The following is a 20,638-nucleotide window of genomic DNA, read 5'->3' as shown; positions in this document are numbered from 1 at the left end:
CATTTTCCTACATGTTACGCATCAAGCATGGGCCTCTATCTTTCTTGTTCTCCTTGGGGTGATCTAGTTCGTAGCACAGCGCCTGACACACAAGAAACATCCCACAAATATTTATTTAGTAAAGATGAAGGAAAGGCAGTTTTTGCAGTGCTTTCCATATTAGTTGTTAGTTTTGACAAATGAAACAACCTTTTTCATGCCTGTGGAGAATGACAGCTCTGACCTAACAGCTCTTGACAAGTATCCTGAGCTCGTTGAACTTTAATAAATCTGAATTTCAGTCACACTTCATTAAGAAGGTCAAAAGACATTCCATTCCGTTTCCAGTTGGGCTGAAATTCACGGAATTGGCCACATGCAGGGAGCTCAGGGAGCCACACAGCCTCCAGGCTTGCTTTCTTTCATTCCTCCCCAGCCTGGCAGGGAGAAGCACCAGCCCTGCACTGGGGAGAAGGGGTTCATACTTACCCACCATAAATCCTGCCAGGAAAGATGCCAGCGCGGCAGCCAAGTACATCCAAAAGTAGAGACGGCCCCTGGACTTCGCCATGGCTCCCTGGGGACAAAGCTTTGGGCTCCGGAAAGAGCCAGCCTCTAGCCTGCAGACCAACAGAGAGCGCGGCAGGGGAGGCGGTGAGCGCTGGCCCACCCGCAGGCTTCCTGCAAAGCCGGGCTGCCACCCCCGCCCTCCCACAGCAAACAACTCCCGCCCCCTCCGGTTCTGAGGGGGCCTTAAGGGGGAAAAGGAAGTCCGGCAAGGGGAGGAGACCGAGACTTCCTATTGGCAGGCAACTCCTATAATGTTGATTCTGCAGTAACCAGGACAGGCTGCTGTGGGGAATGGGGAGGGGGTGGCTAAGGAAAAATGTCCCTAATGGTTTCTAAAAGAACTCAAATGTTAACCTTAAAAATAAAACTATGTTGTTTTACCAACAAAATGGATCAAGAATAGCAGAAAATTACAATTCCAAACATGCACGCTACAGCAGAACCACAGGCAAGGATGAGAACAAAGGAGAGGGTTGGTCCTTTATAGCTGAAAGCTGGGGGTATTTGATAGGGCTGTTGTAAATATAAAGTCCATTGGAGTAAACTAGGAGTTTAAAGTATAGTGGCCTTTCCTTAGCTGAGTTATGACAGTCTCTCTTTGACTGAGCTGTTGCTGGTGGAGGAGAAAACCTTTCTTCCTCCTGCTGGGGAGTAAGACGGTACCTACTTGCAAAGTATATCTCTTCCTGTTGGCATCTGCAATTGGTGGTGAGTGGTAGGATGAGAGAACTTCCTTCTTCCAGCTTCCCCACTCCATTTTAGTTAAGTTTACCTTTATTAATATTTACATTTCCTCCCTTTGATCAAGACATTTCCTCAAAATCATCACTGATCAAGAGTCAGGTTTTCCATACTTTGTGGTTTTGTCCCTTTTGTCCAGGAAGGACCTTTCCTAGTTGTCATGTCCCATGTTCCACTTAAGGCCACATTACAGTAACAGGGAAGGTTTGGAGAGAGGTTTGAAGAGAGAATCACCAGCATCACCTTTCTGAGTACATTGTTTTCACAAAAGTTTGACACGGAACAAAATACAACACCTGAAATAATTATACAAAGCATGACAATTTCAAATTGTTGTAGAATAGAGGTCATCTGGGACCCTAGGTCAGAAAGTAGCCAATTCACATGTTTATCGGCACTTATTCCAACTTAGGGGAGAAAGGTTCTACTTATGAAAACAAGCCTTCAGTCATGTATGTTTCCTGGAAGTCTCCCCTTTAAGCAACCATAAAAGATGAGCAAGATCACATGGAAAGAATTAGCAGAGTACATTTGGGAAGATACAGTACAGTTATAAACACGAAGCAGTAGCTGATGAACTTGTTGCCAAACAGCAACACTTCAAAGATGTTTTAAAATGGTATTATCTCAAAAGAACGGCTTGGAAGCAGATGTGTTATCAATAATATCAATGTAAAGTTGTAAATTCAGAAACCATGAATTTAGGTAAGACTCAGGAGTCAGGTCGTAGTTCAGATGAAAGACTTCTATGAATTCTGACCTTCTCACCCTTCAGAGAAATCTCACAGGATCATGCGAAAGTTGTTTCCAAAAGGCCATAGTCAAAAGAGGACGTTTCCCCCTTTTGCAAGAGTTTGGGAAATACAGAGCATTTTCTTTCCATAAAAGAGAAAGCAGCAGTGAACAGTGAGAAAAAGGGATACAGTCCTGGTCCAGACATCTTGAGAAAGTGGTCTCATTAGATGTCAACTGCTTCAATTCCAGGAAATCTTCACTTTCAGGTCACCAGCTGGTGTGCAGACCCAGTCAGGGTTTGCAGCTTTCTTTAATGTGTCACGTGAACCCAAGAATCTATTCCTTGAGGTTGGTGGCCCAAGGGTTGGTTAGCAGTTCCTAAGGGCCTTTCCAGTGAGGTTGAGTCTCTCTGGAAGGGTCTATTCCAATAGATGAAATCTCCAGGTTGCAGAGTACTTGAAGTCTGTCTCCCATGTACTTGAGTACATGGTGAAAGATTACTCTACCAAAGCACGGTTATTTTCAGTAGAAGCATCTAGGCCTTTACGATGTTAAAGTAGATCCCCTTCTATCAACTCCGAGTCAGAGAAGGCAGGGGCCAAGCGCTTAGGACATCCTGTGACCATCTCAAAGGATGAGAGTCTAGAAATCCCAAAGAGAGTGGATCTAAAATTTAGAAGACCAACAGCAATGCTTTCAGCCAAGGTATTTGGAGGGTCTGTACAAATTTCGTCAGTGCTGTTAGTGCAACTAACTATCCCTGAGGATTGAAGATGGTATGCACAATGAAAGTTGTAAAACTGGCCAAACAGCACAGACTTGTTGAAACACCTGCCTGGTAAAATGAGTTCCCCAAGCACTATGAAGTTCAAGAGGGGTTCCCCAGGGAGGGATAACCTTTTCTGTTTTTATTTTTTTTTAAGATTTTATTTATTTATTTGAGAGAGACAGAGAGAGCACAAGCAGGGGAGGGGCAGGGGGGAGAGGGAGAATCTGGCTCCCCTCTAAGCAGGGAGAGCAACATGGGGCTTGATCCCAGGACCCTGGGATCATGACCTGAGCCAAAGGCAGAGCTTAACTGACTAAGCCACCCAGGCACCCCAGGGATAATCTTTTCTAGCAGAATTTAAGCCACAGAATAGGCATTGGTCCGTCTACAAGGAAAAAGCTTTGGTACAGTGAGAAAACAGACCAAATTAATTGAAACATACTTATTTCCATGAGACAGGGTAGTTGTATGAAGTCCATTTGTGTGAACAGGCTTTTTGGATACTTTGGACGGGTGGGACAAGAAAGGTAGGCACTTTTTGCAGCCTTTATATTTCCCCACCTACATTCCCAAAGACTATTATTTTGTCATAGGTCAATGGTTTAATTATGGTAAAATAGTAAACAATTATTGGATAACTCTTGTCATTTTTTCCAGTTCATCATTTGAAAGAACATCCCTTTCAGCCATGACAGGTTTGGGTCTTGGTTTCCTTGAGAACAGCATTTTGTTGGAAATCTCAGTGAGGTGGTTTCCTTTGGACTCTAGAAGTTGAGTCTGGAAGGCCCAGGAAGCTTAGTAATAGCCAGGCCTGCCTGCAAAAAGTATGGCATCTAATAAATTTGGGACATTGGAGCCATTTTTTATTTTATTCCCATTGTAGGTAAAGAAATTTCATTGTTTCTGTAACACTTCTAAAGTCATGAGCTACTCCAAAGGCAAACTGACTATTGATGTAAATGTTTGTACATCTGACTAAGGTACAAGCCAAGTACGGCATATAACTAAACCTGCTAGGCCAAAATAGCCACAGGTAAAGGTATGGACTCAATGACTTCCAAAGGAGTTGTAATAGCATACCCAACACAATATTTACCATTTTCATCCTTTAAATATGAGCCATTATTAAACCATGAAAAACCTGCATTGGTTAGAGGAGTTTCCTACAAATTGTCAAAGGGAGTCAAAAGTTATCTGTCAGCATTAAGCAGTCATGAGGGATTTCATCCATGAAGGAGAGGATAATAGCAGAGCTAAGGTTACTATAGCAAGAAGAGTTATATGAGGAGCAGTTAGCAGGATGATGTCCTAGGAGGCAAGACAACTGACTTAAGTGTAATGAAAATTGGGAGGCGGGGGGGGGGGCTTCTGCTACATGGGACACGGGATGGTTAAAGAGGAACCTGTGATTATTTCTCCAGAGTGGCTTCGACCAAAAGGGCAGTGGCAAGAATGACTCTAAGGAAACGGGGTTATCCCCATGCTAAATGGTCCAATTGTTGGTTATAATGCCCTATTATTGGTTGATGATGTTCCCCTATTTTTAGGTGAGTACCCCAAGGGCATTCCCTTCCCCCTCACATACAATGAGGAAAAGGGGAAGTTGATAATTAGGATGTCTCAGGACAAAGAGTTTTATTAGGTTTTTCTTTAAGGTCCCCAAATCTATGTCATCATGATCTTTCCAAATAGGGTCATTTTTAAATAAAACATATGGAAGTTGAGCCTTAAGAGAGAAGTTTCAAATTCAATTTCAACAGTAGACAGCCAGTCCAAGAAAACTTCATAAATGGCACTTAGTTTTAGGTTTTGGGAAGTTCAGGATGCCATAAAGCCTACCTGAATCAAAATGTAGCTCTTGTTCTGAGATCAGATACTCTTAAGTATCAAACCTGAGTTTGAGCAAACTGCATTTTTTCTTTGGAGTCTTTCTGTCCCTTTAAGGCCAGAAGTTTTAACAGGTGGATGCAGTCTTCCTGTGAAGAGGTTTGAGAAGGGGAGCAGAAAAGCAAATCATCTATGTATTATAACAAATAGAGCCTGCAGAAAACTTTCTATCACCCAAATAGTTTTTGAGTTTTGTGAAAGGAAAAAACTGGGTGTAACCCTGGGGCATTACTGATTATTGTCCAGGTGCATTTCCACTCTTCCCAAGTAAAAGCAAAAAGATATTGGCTATCCTTATTAACAGGAATACTAAAAAATTGTACTGCAATTAGAGTGAAAAATTTGCTTTCAGTAGGATTGGGTGTCAGTAGGGTATGGGGTTAGGAATAACAGAGTGCCAAGGTATAAAAATGTTATTTATTGTTCAGAGGTCCTGGACAAACTCCCATCCTCTGCCATTGGGTTTTCTCACAAGTAAAATAGGGGTATTATAGGGACTAGTGCAGGCGATAATGAGGCCCTGAGGCTTGCAATCTCATATTATGAGACTGATGCCTTAGAGGGCTTCTTTATATATAGGTTAATTTATTAATTAAATTTGATTAGTAAAGCTTTATTAATTCTGAGGAGAAGTTCTGATGGATTTGAATCTTGCTGGGAAATGCACTGTGGATTCTGCAATATAATTTGAAGAGTTTACCCATAAAGAGGATGGTAGCTGATGCAATAAGAACAAATGATTACTGTCTCCAGACTCAGCTACAGTGATATCAGAAACAAGAGCAAATAAGAGCTATCAAAGAGTTATTTAATTTTCCTGGTTGACTATTTAGGTTACTACTATCAAATTCCAGAATTATTTCCTCCTTTTGGGAGGAAAATTCCAGTATGAATATTTTCTAAGAAATCTTGGCCCAAAAAATGAATATGGGTGGAGGAACTAAGCAGAAGAATGTGTATCTCACAAAGGGCCTATAAAAGAGAGACAGACAGATAGAAACCTGTTGAGGTTTATTAAAGACCCTCACTATTTGAACTGTTTTAGTACTCTGAGACAGGAGCTCCTTTAGAGCAGTGGGGTTAGCACAGAGAATGTTGCCCCAGGGTCAGTAAGGACAAATAGAGAGATTCATCCCCAATCTGGAGAGTGGTTTCTCCAAGCAGATTAAGAGGGAGGACTGGGAAGAGCCCCTGTGGTTCCTCCAAGCACCATTAATGGGAATTAGGAAGGTATTGGAAAGGCTGGTTAGGGGGCTGATGGCACCTGGAATGCTTAAGTTTGTAACAATTATTTTTTCCAATGTCCTGGCTCTTTGCAATAATGGCAGAAATTGGATTTTTGGTTCTGTAGAGGAGCCTTCATTTTCCAGAACATTTTCCAGAACTTCATTTTCCAATGTCCTGGCCCATTGCAATAATGGCAGAAACTAGGTTTCTTGGTTCTGTAGAGGAGCCTTCGTTTTCCAGAACTGAAAATTGAGAAATTGTGGCCATCTTTCTTGTAGGTGACTTATCTGGGATATGAGCAAGCTAGTTTTCCAAATAGACTAAACCTGGAGTGGACATAGTTTCCCATTCTGTCATGGTCCTTTTAACTAAAAGAGAAAGAGGCTATTTCAGTCCATTAATAAACAGAATTAAATACCACCCAGGTGGATTCAACATCTAAACAAACACCAGAATTTCCTTTAAAGACAATTTGCACTTGACTGTAATAGATACAGTTTCACCAGGCTTTTGTGTACAAACATGAATTCTGTTCCAAATAACAGGCTTAGGAAAAGCTACTCTAATTGCTTGGTGGACATTTCCAGTGAGTGTTCAAGCATTTTGCCAAAAGTTAAGGTTTATTTCTCCAAATCCTTTTCAGGATGTTTCTGTTGAGCTAATTTTATCCAGTATTTGACCTGGCCCTCACCAACAAGCATGTGGACAGATAAATATCCTAGAAGCCAGGCTGTACATTTGAATAACTATGCTAAATTCTTCAGCAAACCTAAAGGGGTCCTCGGTCACTTAAGGAAACCGGCTCAAAATTCAGCCTAGTGCAGGGAACCTAAGACATCTGAGGTTTATTTAAATCCTCAGAAGACTTAACTTTATAAGGTAGATTTTAATACATTCAGGAGAGCAAGTTCTGGGAAGAGATTCAGAGGAAAAATGAAGTTCAACAAAAGGATTAGAATCGGGAGGAAGCATATACAGGAGGAAAGGCCAGCACAAAGGATCAGAGGAAAATAGCACTGGAGGAAGGGCCTGTGCACAGGGTGGAGGCTACGTGTCTGGAGGCAAAATGCGGGGGGTGGGGGGGTGGGGGTGGGGAAGTCCTCAGAAGCCATTTTGATTCCTAATAGTTTGCCTCAGTTAATTTAGAAATAGTATTTCACAAAGAAGCAAACTTAGAATCCTAAAAACACTTAGAAGCCTCAAGGTACCAATTAAAGAGGCATCCCATTCAGTTTTTTGTTTTGTTTTGTTTTTTAGCTGGGGCTTTCTGAGGAAATCAAAAGTTCCCCATAAAGACCATTAATGTTCTAAATAACTTGTGATTAAGTTGTCCCCTTTAATTAGAAATGCACATGAGAAGGGACTTCTGTTTTTAAACATAAAACCAGTGGGGGTGCCAGAAGGAAGGACCCCCTCAAAGCATTTTGATGACTTAAGATCCCATTTTTTTGGAAGTATTCTCTAGAGCAAAAAGAAAAAACTCCTGAAAAACACAGTTTCAATAGGAACATCCTGGTTCCAAAAAGGAGTCTCACCCAAAGCCAGCACAGTTCCAAAAGGCATAGTCTCGTTCCAAAGAGTCAGACCAAAAGCTGAACAAGTACTCTCAGAAAGGGCAAGGCCTTAAAATAGATTCCCAATAAAGCCTGTAGAGATCGACATAAACACGAGAGAGCAGAGATCCAATGCAGGAGCAAACTTACCCTCAAACTCCAGGGTCGGCAAGAAAGCAGTGAGCTCAATTGGCTCTTTGGGGTCTGGAACCTGTTTGCTCACCAGCCTTGGAGTTACTGGGGGATCTTCTCCGGATCCCATATCTGCCCACCAAGTAATGTTAACCTTAAAAATTAAGCTGTCGGTTATTTCACTAGCAAAAATGGGTTGATTTGGGAGTTACAAAGAATTCCAACTCAGGACATGCAAGCTACCAGAGAACAAAGGAGAAGAATGTTCTTTCATGGGGGCGGGCAAAGGGGGAGGGAGAGGAATTGTTGTTACAAACAAAAAGTCTGTTGGAGTAAACTGGGAGTTTGAAGTATAGCGGCTTTTCATTGGCTGACTGTGACAGTGTCTCATTGGCTGGGCTGTTGGGGCGGGTTATGAGCTTTCTCATTCCTACTGGGACAGTAAAGCAGTAGAACTAGGAAGGTACATCTATTCCTGTTAAGGTCAGCAATGGGTGATGAGTGGTACGGTAGGAGAGCTCCCCCTGCTGTCCTCCCCACTCCATTTTAGGGAGATTTCCCTTTATTAATTTTCACACTATTTGTCTCTTTGCCACCCCCATTCCAGTAATTGCTGAATTTCAGCAGCAAGGTGCATTTAGGTACTGCTTTTTCTTCCCTGTTGACAAATTCCCTGTTGCCAAATTCTGTCCTAAGTCCTAACTGGTCCCACTTGGGAAGCATTTCTGATCCTGGCTGCTCCACCAGAACGCATTAGTTCCCTAACCATACATCAACAACAAAAATTGATGGGATTGAGTTGTTTTGCCAATCACTACCTGAACAACACTCCAAATTTCTGTAATTCTCAGTTTCTTCTGTACTGGAGTTTTTCCATGCCCTGACTAAATTATTGTAGGTTTAAATTAATAAGATTAACCACTTTAGGTGTCTAGCACCATAATGGACAGTAGGTTCTCAATAAACATCATCCTCCCTGTCCTCCCCTTCTTATCAGTTATAGAGCATTTCTTTTTAAAAGTGTTTAGAAAGGGGGGCGCCTGGGTGGCTCAGTTGGTTAAGCATCTTACTCTTGATTTTGGCTCAGGTCACAATCTCAGGGCTGTGAGATCAAGCCCCACACCAGGCTCCACACTCAGTGTAGATTCTGCTTGAGATTCTCTCCCTCTCCCTCTGCCCCTTCCCTGTTTGTGCATGGGCAAGCTCTCTCTAAAATAAATAAAATAAAATCTTTAAAAAAAAAAGTGTTTAGAAGATTTGCAAAATGGTGGTCTTTGTTAATAGGACTCCTGCATCCATCTATTTCATCCTAAAGAATATCTTTAGCAATTCATGACTGAATTCCTTGTATCCAACCAAAAGCAGTTTTGCACCCAGAAAAAACATGCCTAGTAAGTAAATTATGAAGGGGATAGTACATCTATGGTTATGCTCCCAATCTTTATTGCATTGTCTGAGGCCTTGATGATCTTAGTTAAGGCACCTCTCTTTGGTCCTAACAAGTTGCCAGAGGAGTCTATAAGTTCATTTTTAGTGAACTGTAATTGCTGAAAAATATGATATATCTTATAGATTTTTCCCTTGGAACTTCTGTAGAATCCCTGAGAGTTAACTTTGAACTAAATTATCTTTAGTCAACTAATTGATCTCAAAATATATGTAATTCAATGCCAAAAACCCACAAATAATCTCATTTTTTTTAAATGGGCAGAGGACCTGAATAGACATTTTTCCAACGACAACATACAGATGGCCAACAGGCACATGAAAAGATGCTCAACATCACTTATCATCAGGGAAATGCAGATCAAAACTGTAATGATGTACATTTGTCAGCATGGCTAAATAAAAAACAAAAAATACAAATGTTGGCGAGGATGTGGAGAAAGGGGAACCCTTGTGCTCTGTTGGTGGAAATGTAAATTGGTGCAGCCAGTATGGAAAACAGTATGGGGGTTTCCCAAAAAATTAAAAATAGAAATACCATATGATCCAGTAATTTCACTGCTGGGTATTTGCCCAAAGAAAACTCAAACACTAATTTGAAAAGATACATGCACTGCTATGTTTATTGTAGCATTATTTACAATAGCCAAGATATATAAGCAACCCAAGTGTTCATCCATAGATGAATGGATAAAAATGTGGTATATATACACCATGAAATATTACTTGGCCATAGAAATAATTTGTCATTTGTGATGACATGGATGTATCTAGAGGGTATCATGCTAAGTGAAATAAGTCAAAGAAAGACAAATACCATATGATTTCACTTACATGTGAAACCTAAAAAACAAAACAAACAGATTCTTAAATACAGAGAACAAACTGATGGTTGCCAGAGAAGAGGTGGGTAGGTACATGGGCAAAATAGGTGAAGGAGATTAAGAGGTACAAATTTCCAGCTATAAAATAAGTCAGAGAGATGAGAAGTGCAGCATAGGGAATATGATCAACATTGTAATAACACTGTATGGTAGCCGATGGTGACTGCACTTCCTGTAGTGAACACTGAGTAATGTAGAGAATCACTGGATAAATATATTGCTTACCTGTAACTAATATAACACTGTATGTCAATTATTCTTCAACAATAAATATTTTAAAAATACTTCTATATTGCTAAAAAGCCCTAACTTGAAAGAGCCCAGCTTTTGCAATCCTTTACCATACCTTAACTGATGACTCCAGCATTTTCTATTTTAGAGATGAACACCTTCAAAAAGATATTATTTTCATAACAAAACAAGTCCCCCCACCACAGCAGCTGCGTATATAGAATGAAGTTATTCAAATAGAAGCAATAGCCAATCAAGTAATTATACTCCTCCGGTTTAAGAAACATTTTTCCTAGAGCATCCATAATTGTTTTTATTAAAAAAATATTGGAATTTTAATAAATATCCAGTTTTTACTTTAACAGGGTGACAAGTGTCTTCTCTAGGTCACAAACAATATCAAACATTCTTTGTATGAGTACACAAAAACATGCTACACATATACCTTTTGAGGACCTATTATATCATTTATCTCTAGACGCTTGGCTTTTTCTATCTGCCACCCATGGGACCACTGGCTATTGACTACATCTCTCTCATCTCTAGAGAAGGTAGGAACTAATGATTAAAATGATTTATTTGAGGGGTGCCTGAATGGCTTAGTTGGTTAAGTGTCCGACTCTTGATCTCAGCTCAGGTTTTAATCTCAGGGTTGTGAGTTCAAGCCCTCTGTTGGGCTCCAAGCATGGAGCCCACCAAAAAAAAAAAAAAAAAGGACTTAAAAAAAGGACTTATTTGAGAAATTTGTTTTTATATTCCTATCTCAATTTTTAAGTAACTGAAGTTTGACTACTAGAAGACATCAGCATATTAATCAGCACAATTTCCCAACTTGATTAATCTCTCCAAATTAAAATTATTTATTCAACCAATATCTACTGAAAGGTTATAGCATGCCAAGCCTTTGTTTTTGGCAGCAAAGACAGTTTATTGAGTGATAGCAAAGTGACAGTACAAAAGTTCCTGAGGAGGGAGGGGACCCAAGAGGGTTGCCCTAGCATCCCAGATATTGTAAAAAATCCCAAGGATATGATCCTTGCCTTTAGAAAGCCTATGATATAAGGAAAAGGCAAATATTGAATATGTAATTAAATGTGAAGATTTCTAAGAAAAAGCAGTATTACCTTAACTCTGAAGGTCGTCGCTGCCTCAATAGGTGGCATCTGCAATCTTTATCTTGCCAATCCATTGTAAAAAATGTCTGGTTAGCTGGTTCACCAAGTCTTTGGCTTTTTGTTAATACAGATACAAACTCATTAGTAGGTTAAATTGCTCTTATATAATCTTTTCTCCCCTCCCTATTCTCACGTCCTAAAAGAACCAATCTTATAACTTCAAAGTTCAAATCCCATCAAATGGGTCACAGTAGGATTTGAAAATAAAGTGTGATATGTACTAATAAGGTGGTATATATACCACCATACGTACCAATGTATGTGTACATACCAATGATTAAGATTTAATAAAGGAACAGCGTTTAGCTGTGCCACACATTTCATGTTTTGTCTGAAGATGTTGCCTTGTCTTTCACATGAGAGGGATCACCTGGATATTCACTGTACAGATATGGACATTATGCCATTAATGATGTCACAAGGTGACAGGATGATCTAGTTATCCAGATAACAAGGTTCATTTTCAAAAAAAGTGAACAGTTGATATCATGATGGCTGTGATTCATGACAAGAGATATATCCCAGTTGAGCATTTTTAAAATTCTGGGTGCAAAAACTGTCAAAAATCAGTTTCAAACTTAAAATAAGATATTAAGTATCAGAATGTTAGTATATTATACTGTATGCTATAACCTGTAAGGCAAGTAAGAAGTTAGAAGAAGTATAGATAGTGAGAAAAGGGTAAAAGACTAATAAAAGTGGGAAGAAATTTTAGAAGAAAAGCAGAAAACCATGATTGGATGATTTTCTTCTGATGTCATAATTACTCTACTCAACAGTATACGTAGACATTAGAAAAGGCCCACCAAGTGAAAGTGTAAAACAGAGACAGGGTCCCCACCCAGACCCTGCCATCAACACAGGATGTGTGTAACCATGATGATAACATTCCAGACAGAAGCTTGGCCATGGTAAGTATATTATTTGGCCTTTAAAGCAAAATTTCCTGCTCAGCATTTCCCATCCCTTATCATTAACATGTGCTTTCAGCTTGTTTTCCATTACAGCTTTTACCTAATAATGCTAAAATTGGGGGACTCCTCATGCTTTTTCTTGCAGCACTCTTATCATCCAGTCTCATTTATAGCCTCTATCCTCATGTACTTTCAGTATCATTAAATTATGAATAAATCTCTCTAGATTTTTTTTAAAGATTTATTTATTTGAGAGAGCGAGAATGAGAGAGAGAGTACATGAGAGGGGAGAGGGTCAGAGGGAGAAGCGGGCTCCTCGCCAAGCAGGGAGCCCGATGCGGGACCTGATCCCGGGACTCCAGGATCATGACCTGAGCCGAAGGCAGTCGCTTAACCAACTGAGCCACCCAGGCGCCCCTCTCTAGATTTTTGATCTCCCTTCTAACCCTTTCTCTACTCCATCTTACCTGACACCTCTTTTCACTTGATGATACCCCTCCCTAAAATCAGACAGCTTTCCACTTCATGGAGAAGTGAGACCTAAAGCCATAAAACTCCTAAAATGAAATGCAGACAGTAATCCCTCGGATATCACCCTATAACAGTTTTCTGGATATGTCTCCTTAGGAAAGGGAAACAAAAGCAAAAATAAACTATTGGGACTACATCAAAATAAAAAGTATTTGTACAGCAAAGGAAACCATCAACAAAACAAAAAGGGAACCTACTGAATGGGAGAAGGTATTCACAAATGATATATTCAACAAGGGGTTAATATCCAAAATATGTAAAGAACTGATACAACTCATCATAAAAAAAAAAAAAAAATTGCTTAAAAAATGGGCAGGAGAGCCTGGGTGGCTCAGTTGGTTAAGCATCCAACTCTTGATTTTGGCTCAGGTCATGATCTCAGGGTCATGAAACTGAACCCTTGTTGGGCTCCTCATGGAGCATAAAATTCTCTTTTCCTCTCCCTCTGCCCCTCCCCCACCTAAAAAAGAAGGGCAGAGTACCTGAATAGACATTTTTCCAAAGATGATATACAAATGGCCAGCAGACACATGAAAAGAGACTTTACATCACTCATCCTCAGGGAAATGAAATCAAAACCACAATGAGATATCACCTCACACTTGTCTGAATGGCTAATATCAAAAAGACAACAAATAACAAGTATTAGTGAGGATGTGGAGTAAAGGGAACCCTCATGCACTGGTGGGTGGGAATGTAAATTGGTGCAACTACTATGGAAAAGAGTATGGAGTTTCCTCAAAAAGTTAAAAATAAAAATACCATGCAATCTAGTAATTCCACTACTGGATATTCGTCCAAAATATATGCATCTCTATGTTTATTGTAGCATTATTTACAAGAGCCAAGATATGGAGGCAGCACACGTGTCCACTGATAGATGAGTGGATAAAGAAGATGTGGTATATATGTGGCTGAAATATTACTCAGCCATAAAAATGAATGAGATCTTGTCATTCATGACAACATGAATGTACTTAGTAGGCAATATGCTAAGTGAAATAAGTCAGAAAAACAAATACCATATGATTTCATTTATATGTGAAATCTAAAAAAATAAAATAAAACAAGAACAATAAACAAGACAAAAAAACCCAAATAGACTCATAAGCACAGAGAACAAACTGGTGGTTGTTGGAAGGGAAGTGGTTGGGGGAATAGGTGAAATAGGTAAAGGAGATTAAGAGGTACAAACTTCCAGTTAGAAGATAAGTCACAGGGATGAAAAGTACAGCATAAGGAATACAGTTAATATTATAATGTCATATGGTAACAGATGGTGACGACACTTACCATGATGAGCAATGAGTAATGTATAAAATTGTCAAACCACTATGTTGCACACCTGAAACTAATATAACATTGTATGCCAACTAAGCTTCAATAATAAATTTCAAAATATGTATATACAAAGTGGGTAATTAATCTTAAATATATAAGTATTTACATTAAAATGTGAACATAATATTTCAACTAAAAAAATATTGTCAGAAATAAGAAAGAATATCTGAAAACTCCCCTAATCTCAGGAAGGAAACAGACATTCACCAAGTCCAGGAAGCAGAGAAGTCCCTAAGTAAGATGAACCAAAGAAGCACCACACCAAGAAGCATAATAATTAAAGTGGAAAAATTGGGGCACCTGGGTGGCTTAGTGGGTTAAGCCTCTACCTTTGCCTCAGGCCATGATATTCAGGTCCTGGGATTGAGCCCCCCCATTGGGCTCCCTGCTCAGTGGGGAGTCTGCTTCTCCCTCTCCCTGTGTTCCTCCCCCCACTCATCCTCCCTCTCTCTTTCTAATAAATATTTTTAAAAATTTAGAATAAAATGGAAAAATTAAAAATAAAGAGAAAATCCTAAAAACAGCAAAAGAAAAGGAAACCGTTATGTACAAGGAAAACCACATAAAGCCATCAGCTGATTTTTCAGCAGAAACTTGGCAGGTCAGAAGAGAGTAGCATGATATAGTCAATGTGCCAAAAGAAAAAAAAATCCTTCAACCAAGAATACCCTGCCCAGCAAGTTTATCATTCAGAATTAAAGAAAAGATAAAGAGTTTCTCAGATAAACAAAAGTTAAAGGAACTCATCACCACTAAATGGGCCTTATAAGAAATGTTAAATTACAAAAGAAAAGGCTATAAGTGGAAGAAAATTATGAAAAGAAAAATATTTCACTGGTAAAAGCAAATGCACAGAAGTAGCAGATCAATTGTTTACAAAGCTAGTATGACTGTTAAAATATGAAGTAGTATTACTAGTTATATCTAAAAAAATTAGATAAGGGATACATGAAATAAATTATTTAAAATATGATATCCTATACGTTAAAGGTAGAGGGGGGCATAAACACATAGTTCCTTTAGAATGTGTTCAAACTTAAGCAACCATTAAGTTAATATAGACTGATATATACATAGGATGTTATATATTAATCTCATGGTAACCACAAACCAAAAATTTTATAATAGATACAGAAACACACCCACACATCCACAAAGAGAAAGCATTAAAGAAAGTCATCAAACTACAAGGAAAGATAAAAAAGGGACAGAGAAGAACTACAAAAACAGCCAGAAAACAACAAAATGGCAATAAGTACATAGCTATCAATAATTATTTTAAATGTAAATGGACTAAGTGCTCCAGTCAAAAGACCGAAGGTGACTGAGTGGATTAAAATTAAAAGACCCATCTATATGTTGCCTACAAGAATTGATTCAGACCTAAAGACATATACAGACTGCAAGTGAAGAGATGGAAAAAGATATTTCATGCAAACGGAAGCAGAAAAATGCCAGGGTAGCAATACATACAAAATAGATTTTAAAACAAAGGCGGGGGTGGGAGGATGGGTTAGCCTGGTGTTGGGTATTAAAGAGGGCACGTATTGCATGGAGCACTGGGTGTTATACACAAACAATGAATCATGGAACACTACATCAAAAACTAATGATGTAATGTATGGTGATTAACATAACAATAAAAATTAAAAAATAAATAAAAGAAAGGCTGTAACAAGAGACAAAGAGTAGCACTACATAAGGGGATCAATCTAACAAGAGGTTATAACAATTGTAAATATCTATGCACCTCTATTGGAGCACCTCAACAGATAAATATTAACAGACATAAAGGGAGAAATTGACAGTAATACAATAATAGTAGGGGACTTTAACACCCCCACTTACATCAATGTAGAGATCATCCAGAGAGAAAATCAGTAAGGAAACAGTATCTTTGAATGACACATTAGACTTAACAGATACATACAGAACGTTCCATCCCAAAACAGCAGAGCACACATTCTTTTCAAGTTTCTTTTCAATGTTCACATAGAACATTCTCTAGGATAGGTCACATGGTAGGCCACAAAACTAGTATCAATAAATGTAAGAAGACTGAAATCATATTAATCATCTATTCCAACCACAATAGTATAAAACAAGGAATCAATTACAAGAAAAGAACTGGAAGAAACACAAACATGTCAAGGCTAAACAACATGCTACTAAACAAATAATGGGTTAATGAAGAAATTGAAGAGGAAATCAAAAATCCTGGAGACAAATGAAAATGGAAACAATACAGTTTAAAATCTTTGGGACACAGCAAAAATAGCATTTAGAAGGCAGTTTAAAGCTCTACAGTCCTACCTCAAGAAACAAAAATCTCAATCTAACCTTACACCTAAAGGAACTAGGAAAAGAACAAAGTCCAAAGTTGTTAGAAAGAAGTAATACTGTCAGAGCAGAAATAAATGAAATAGAGACAAAAAAAAAAATAGAAAAGATCAATGAACCTAAGGGCTGGTTCTTGTAAAAATAAACAAAATTGATAAATCTTTAGCCAGAATCAAGAAAAATTGAGAGGACTCCAAATCAAAAATGAAAGAGAAGTTACAACCAACATGACAGAAATACAAAGGATAATGGGAGAATACTATGAAAAATTGCATGCCAACAAATTAGACAACCTAGCAGAAATGAGTACATTTCTAGAAACATACTATCTCCAAGACTGAATCAGAAAAAATAGAAAATTTAAAGACTGATTACTAATAGTAAAACTGAGTTGTTTAAAAAAACCTGAATTGGTTAAAAACAAAACAAAAAGGAAAACAAAAAAAACCCAACTCCCAACAAATAAAAAGTCCAGGCCCAAATGGCTTCCTGGGTACATTCTACCAAACATTTTAAAAAAGAATTATTACCTATCCTTTTCAAACTATTCAAAAACTAGAAGAGAAAGGAATGCTTCCAAATTGATTCTATGAGGCCACTATTACCCTAATACCAAAATCATACAAAGACTGTACAAAAAAACTAACCAAACAAACAAACAAAACTATAGGCCAATATTCCTGTGAATATAGAGGCAAAAATCTTCAACAAAATACTAGCAAACCAAATTCAACAATACACTAAAAAGATCATTCATCATAATTAGGTGAGATTTATTCCAGGGGTTTAAGGATGGTTCAGTACCTGCAAATCAACATGATACACCACATTAACAAAATGAAGGATAAAAATTGTATGATCAATCTCAATAAGTGCAGAAAGATAATTGGACAAAATTTGAAATCCTTTCATGATCAAAACTCTCAACAAAGTAACTACAGTGGGAATATATCTCATAATAAAGGCCATATATGACAAGCCGACAGCTAACATCATACTCAATGGTGAAAAGCTGATAACTTTTCCTGTAATTTCAGGAATAAGACAAGGATGCCCACTCTTTTTTTTTAATAAAGATTTTATTTTTATTTATTTGACAGAGAGAGAGAGTGCACACAAGTAGGGGGAACAGCAGAGGGAGAGGGAGAGGGAGAGGCAGGCTCCCTCTCGGGGAGGGGCTTGATACGGGCTCAATCCCCAGACCCTGGGATCATAACCTGAGCTGAAGGCAGTTGCTTAACTGACTGAGCCACCCAGGTGCCCAAGGATGCCTGCCCACTCTTGTCGCTTTTATTCAACAGAGTTGGAAATCATAGCCAGAACAGTTATGCAAGCAAAAGAACTAAAAGACCTATCAGAAAACAAGAACTAGAACTGAAGCAGATAATCTGCAACCTACATCATTACTGGCCTATATCTTTGGTTCTAATCAGGTTCCATTGTGCAAGCAATATGCACTAACTAACTTGAGCAGAAGAGAAATTGTAGCTCACAATCTCTGAAAGATAAGAAAATCAAAAAAATTTTAAAGTGGGCAGAAATCAAGGCAGCCAGGCATCCATAACTATGGCAAAAATTATGTCACAGGAACAATATGGCAAAGATAGTATGGCTGTAGCTGCAGGACACCAGATCACACTAATTATGCTGCTGTGTAGCACTTCATTTAGGAGACCATCCTTACTCACACCATGGAAACACCTAGATCATGTATCTGTGCCTTAGTTTTCAGGGTCAGGGAACAGAAATGTCTAGACTTTATAGCTTCTCTAGTGGAAAATAATTCTGGAACCATGAATTATCACAGAGTGAAATAGTCCACAAACATAGATGAGGGTTTCAAATATTAGACAACCAAAAACATGCCAGCAAATAATCACATACTCCATTCTTTGCCTGCCCAACATCCATATACGTCATTCTTCCTATAGCTATATTTCCAAAAAAAATTCCCTATAGTCTTATGATTTTCACACTTAACAAGAGTCCACTCATTCCTTATCTAAACAGAAAAAAATATGTTAGAGTACTGTCCAAGGAAGTGGTTCCCAAAGTGAGGTCACCAGACTAGCAACATTGTTGTCACTTGGCAACTTACGAGAAGAGCAAATCCTCAGGCCAAACCTAGAATTCTTGAATCAGAAACTAAGCAATCTGTGTTAAACACACCCCTTGAGTGTATTCTGGCCATGCTAAAGTTTGAGAATCACTGGTCTAGAGAGATTGACCTCAACAGCAAAGAGAAAGAGAGGTACTTTTACAAATTTACAGAATGGGAGGAGTCAACTCTAAGTCTCCCAATTACTGCAACCAGCTGCAAGTCTAGTATTTCTGGTTGATGTTCATACTTTGTGTAGTTCCATCATGGGTCCATCTCAATGGTCTCATCCTGTGAACAAAAATGGAAAGATAACCACCAACATTATACCCTGCTTACATTTTATATGCAATGGGGAATGAGAAAATATTATATATAAAATATATACCTAATGCAATAAAGTAGGAGACAGAGGGATTAGAGTTCTTGTGTCCCCAATGGATCATTTTTCATGTTCAAATCTCTTTAAAAGGTATTTGACAGTTTAAGAAAAAATAATACCAGTGTAATATGGGATTTATAATATATATAAAAGTAAAACGTATAAAAATAGTAAAAAATTCTGGTCTGTATGTGTCTTTTAAGAAATGTACTTTAAGTATAAGGACAAATTGGTTAAGAGTGAAAGGATGCAAAAACATATAACTTGATAATACTAAGCAAAAAAAAAAATAGCAAAATTGGCTTTTACTATATCAGAGAAAGTATGTTTAAGAACAAAGAATATTAGGGATAGGTAGACAATTTTTTTAAAAGATTTTATTTATTCGACAGAGAGACACAGTGAGAGAGGGAACAGAAGCAGGGGGAGTGGGAGAGGGAGAAGCAGGTTCCCCACAAAGCAGGGAGCTCAACGTGGGGCTCAATACCCAAACCCTGAGATCATGACCTGAGCCGAAGGCAGATGCTTAATGACTGAGCCACCCAGGCACCCCCATAATTTTTTTTTAGTATATATTATATTTTGGCATTTGGTAAAAAATTTTAAGCTTGTTATTTTCTTTTTATTGCCTTTTCTGCCATTTCAATAAAAAATTTTCCCAATTATTTTACTATAGTAAATAGGTTATTTTAGAAGGATAAAATGGTCAATTCACCAAGGGGATTTAATGATCCTAAATATTTAGGCACCTACTAACAGACCTTCAAAATTCATGAGGCAAATTCATTGTGAATTCTTGCAAATGCAAGAAGAAACAAGAAATTCACGATTATAGTAGGAGATTTTGATACTCCTCTGTCAATATTTGACAGAACAAATAGAAGTGAAATCAACGGACATAGAAGATGGTAACTATCCTGAACTGTGGTAAGCATTGTGTAATGTATAAAATTGTCAAATTTCTATGTTGTGCACCTGAAACTAATAACATTATATATTAACTATACTTTAAAAAGTATATAGAAGATGAAGTAACACTATCAATGAACTTGAGCTGATTAACATTTATGAAACACAGCACCCAATAACAGCAGACTATGCATTCTTTTCAACTGTGCACAGACATTTAACAGGTAGTTCATAGGCCATAAAATGAATCTAAGTAACTTTGAAGTGATGAAAACCCACAGAGTATGTTTTCTGAGCATAATGGAATTAAATTAGAAATCAATAACAAAGATTTGGATAAATCTCCAATTATTTGGAAACTAAGTAACATTTCTAAACAACTTATAATTCAAAAAATAAATATAAAGAAAAATTGGAAAATGTTTTAAACTCAACTAAAATAAAAATGCAGCATACCAAAATCTGTGGGATTTAGCAGCACTTAAGAAATAAATGTCTAGCACTAACAGCCTCTGCAATTAGGAAAAAAGGTCTCAAATCAGTGACTTCAGATTTAAGAAAAAAAAAAGAAATTAAACCCAAAGTAAGGAGTAGCATGGAAGTAATATGAGCAGACACCAATGATATAAAGAAAAACAACTGAGAAAAATCAACAAAACCGAAACCTACTGATCTTGGAGAAGATCAATAAACTTGGTAAATTTGGTAACATCACTGTTGATTGTACAGATATTAAATGAATAGTAAGAAAATATTATGAACAACTTTCTGCCAATAAATTAGGCAATTTAGGT

At 38.0% G+C, this 20,638-nt stretch overlaps 1 protein-coding gene across 1 annotated transcript in view; it reads right to left on the bottom strand.

Moving 5' to 3' along the window:
• The window catches only part of NAALAD2 (N-acetylated alpha-linked acidic dipeptidase 2), a 78,474-nt gene extending 77,861 nt beyond the window's left edge, over positions 1-613 (bottom strand). The window contains exon 1 of the mRNA XM_028093230.2: positions 469-613. Within this exon, the coding sequence (XP_027949031.1) occupies positions 469-550 (82 nt within the window). The 5' untranslated portion in view covers positions 551-613. The remainder of the gene's footprint in view (positions 1-468) is intronic.
• Positions 614-20,638: the final 20,025 nt, after the last annotated feature.

Source organism: Eumetopias jubatus, unplaced genomic scaffold, assembly GCF_037043125.1.
Source record: "Eumetopias jubatus isolate StellerSeaLion01/CBP00866 unplaced genomic scaffold, mEumJub1_p1.0 scaffold_13, whole genome shotgun sequence".
Classification (NCBI taxonomy): domain Eukaryota; kingdom Metazoa; phylum Chordata; class Mammalia; order Carnivora; family Otariidae; genus Eumetopias; species Eumetopias jubatus.
This window is presented reverse-complemented; position numbering and strand designations above follow the sequence as displayed.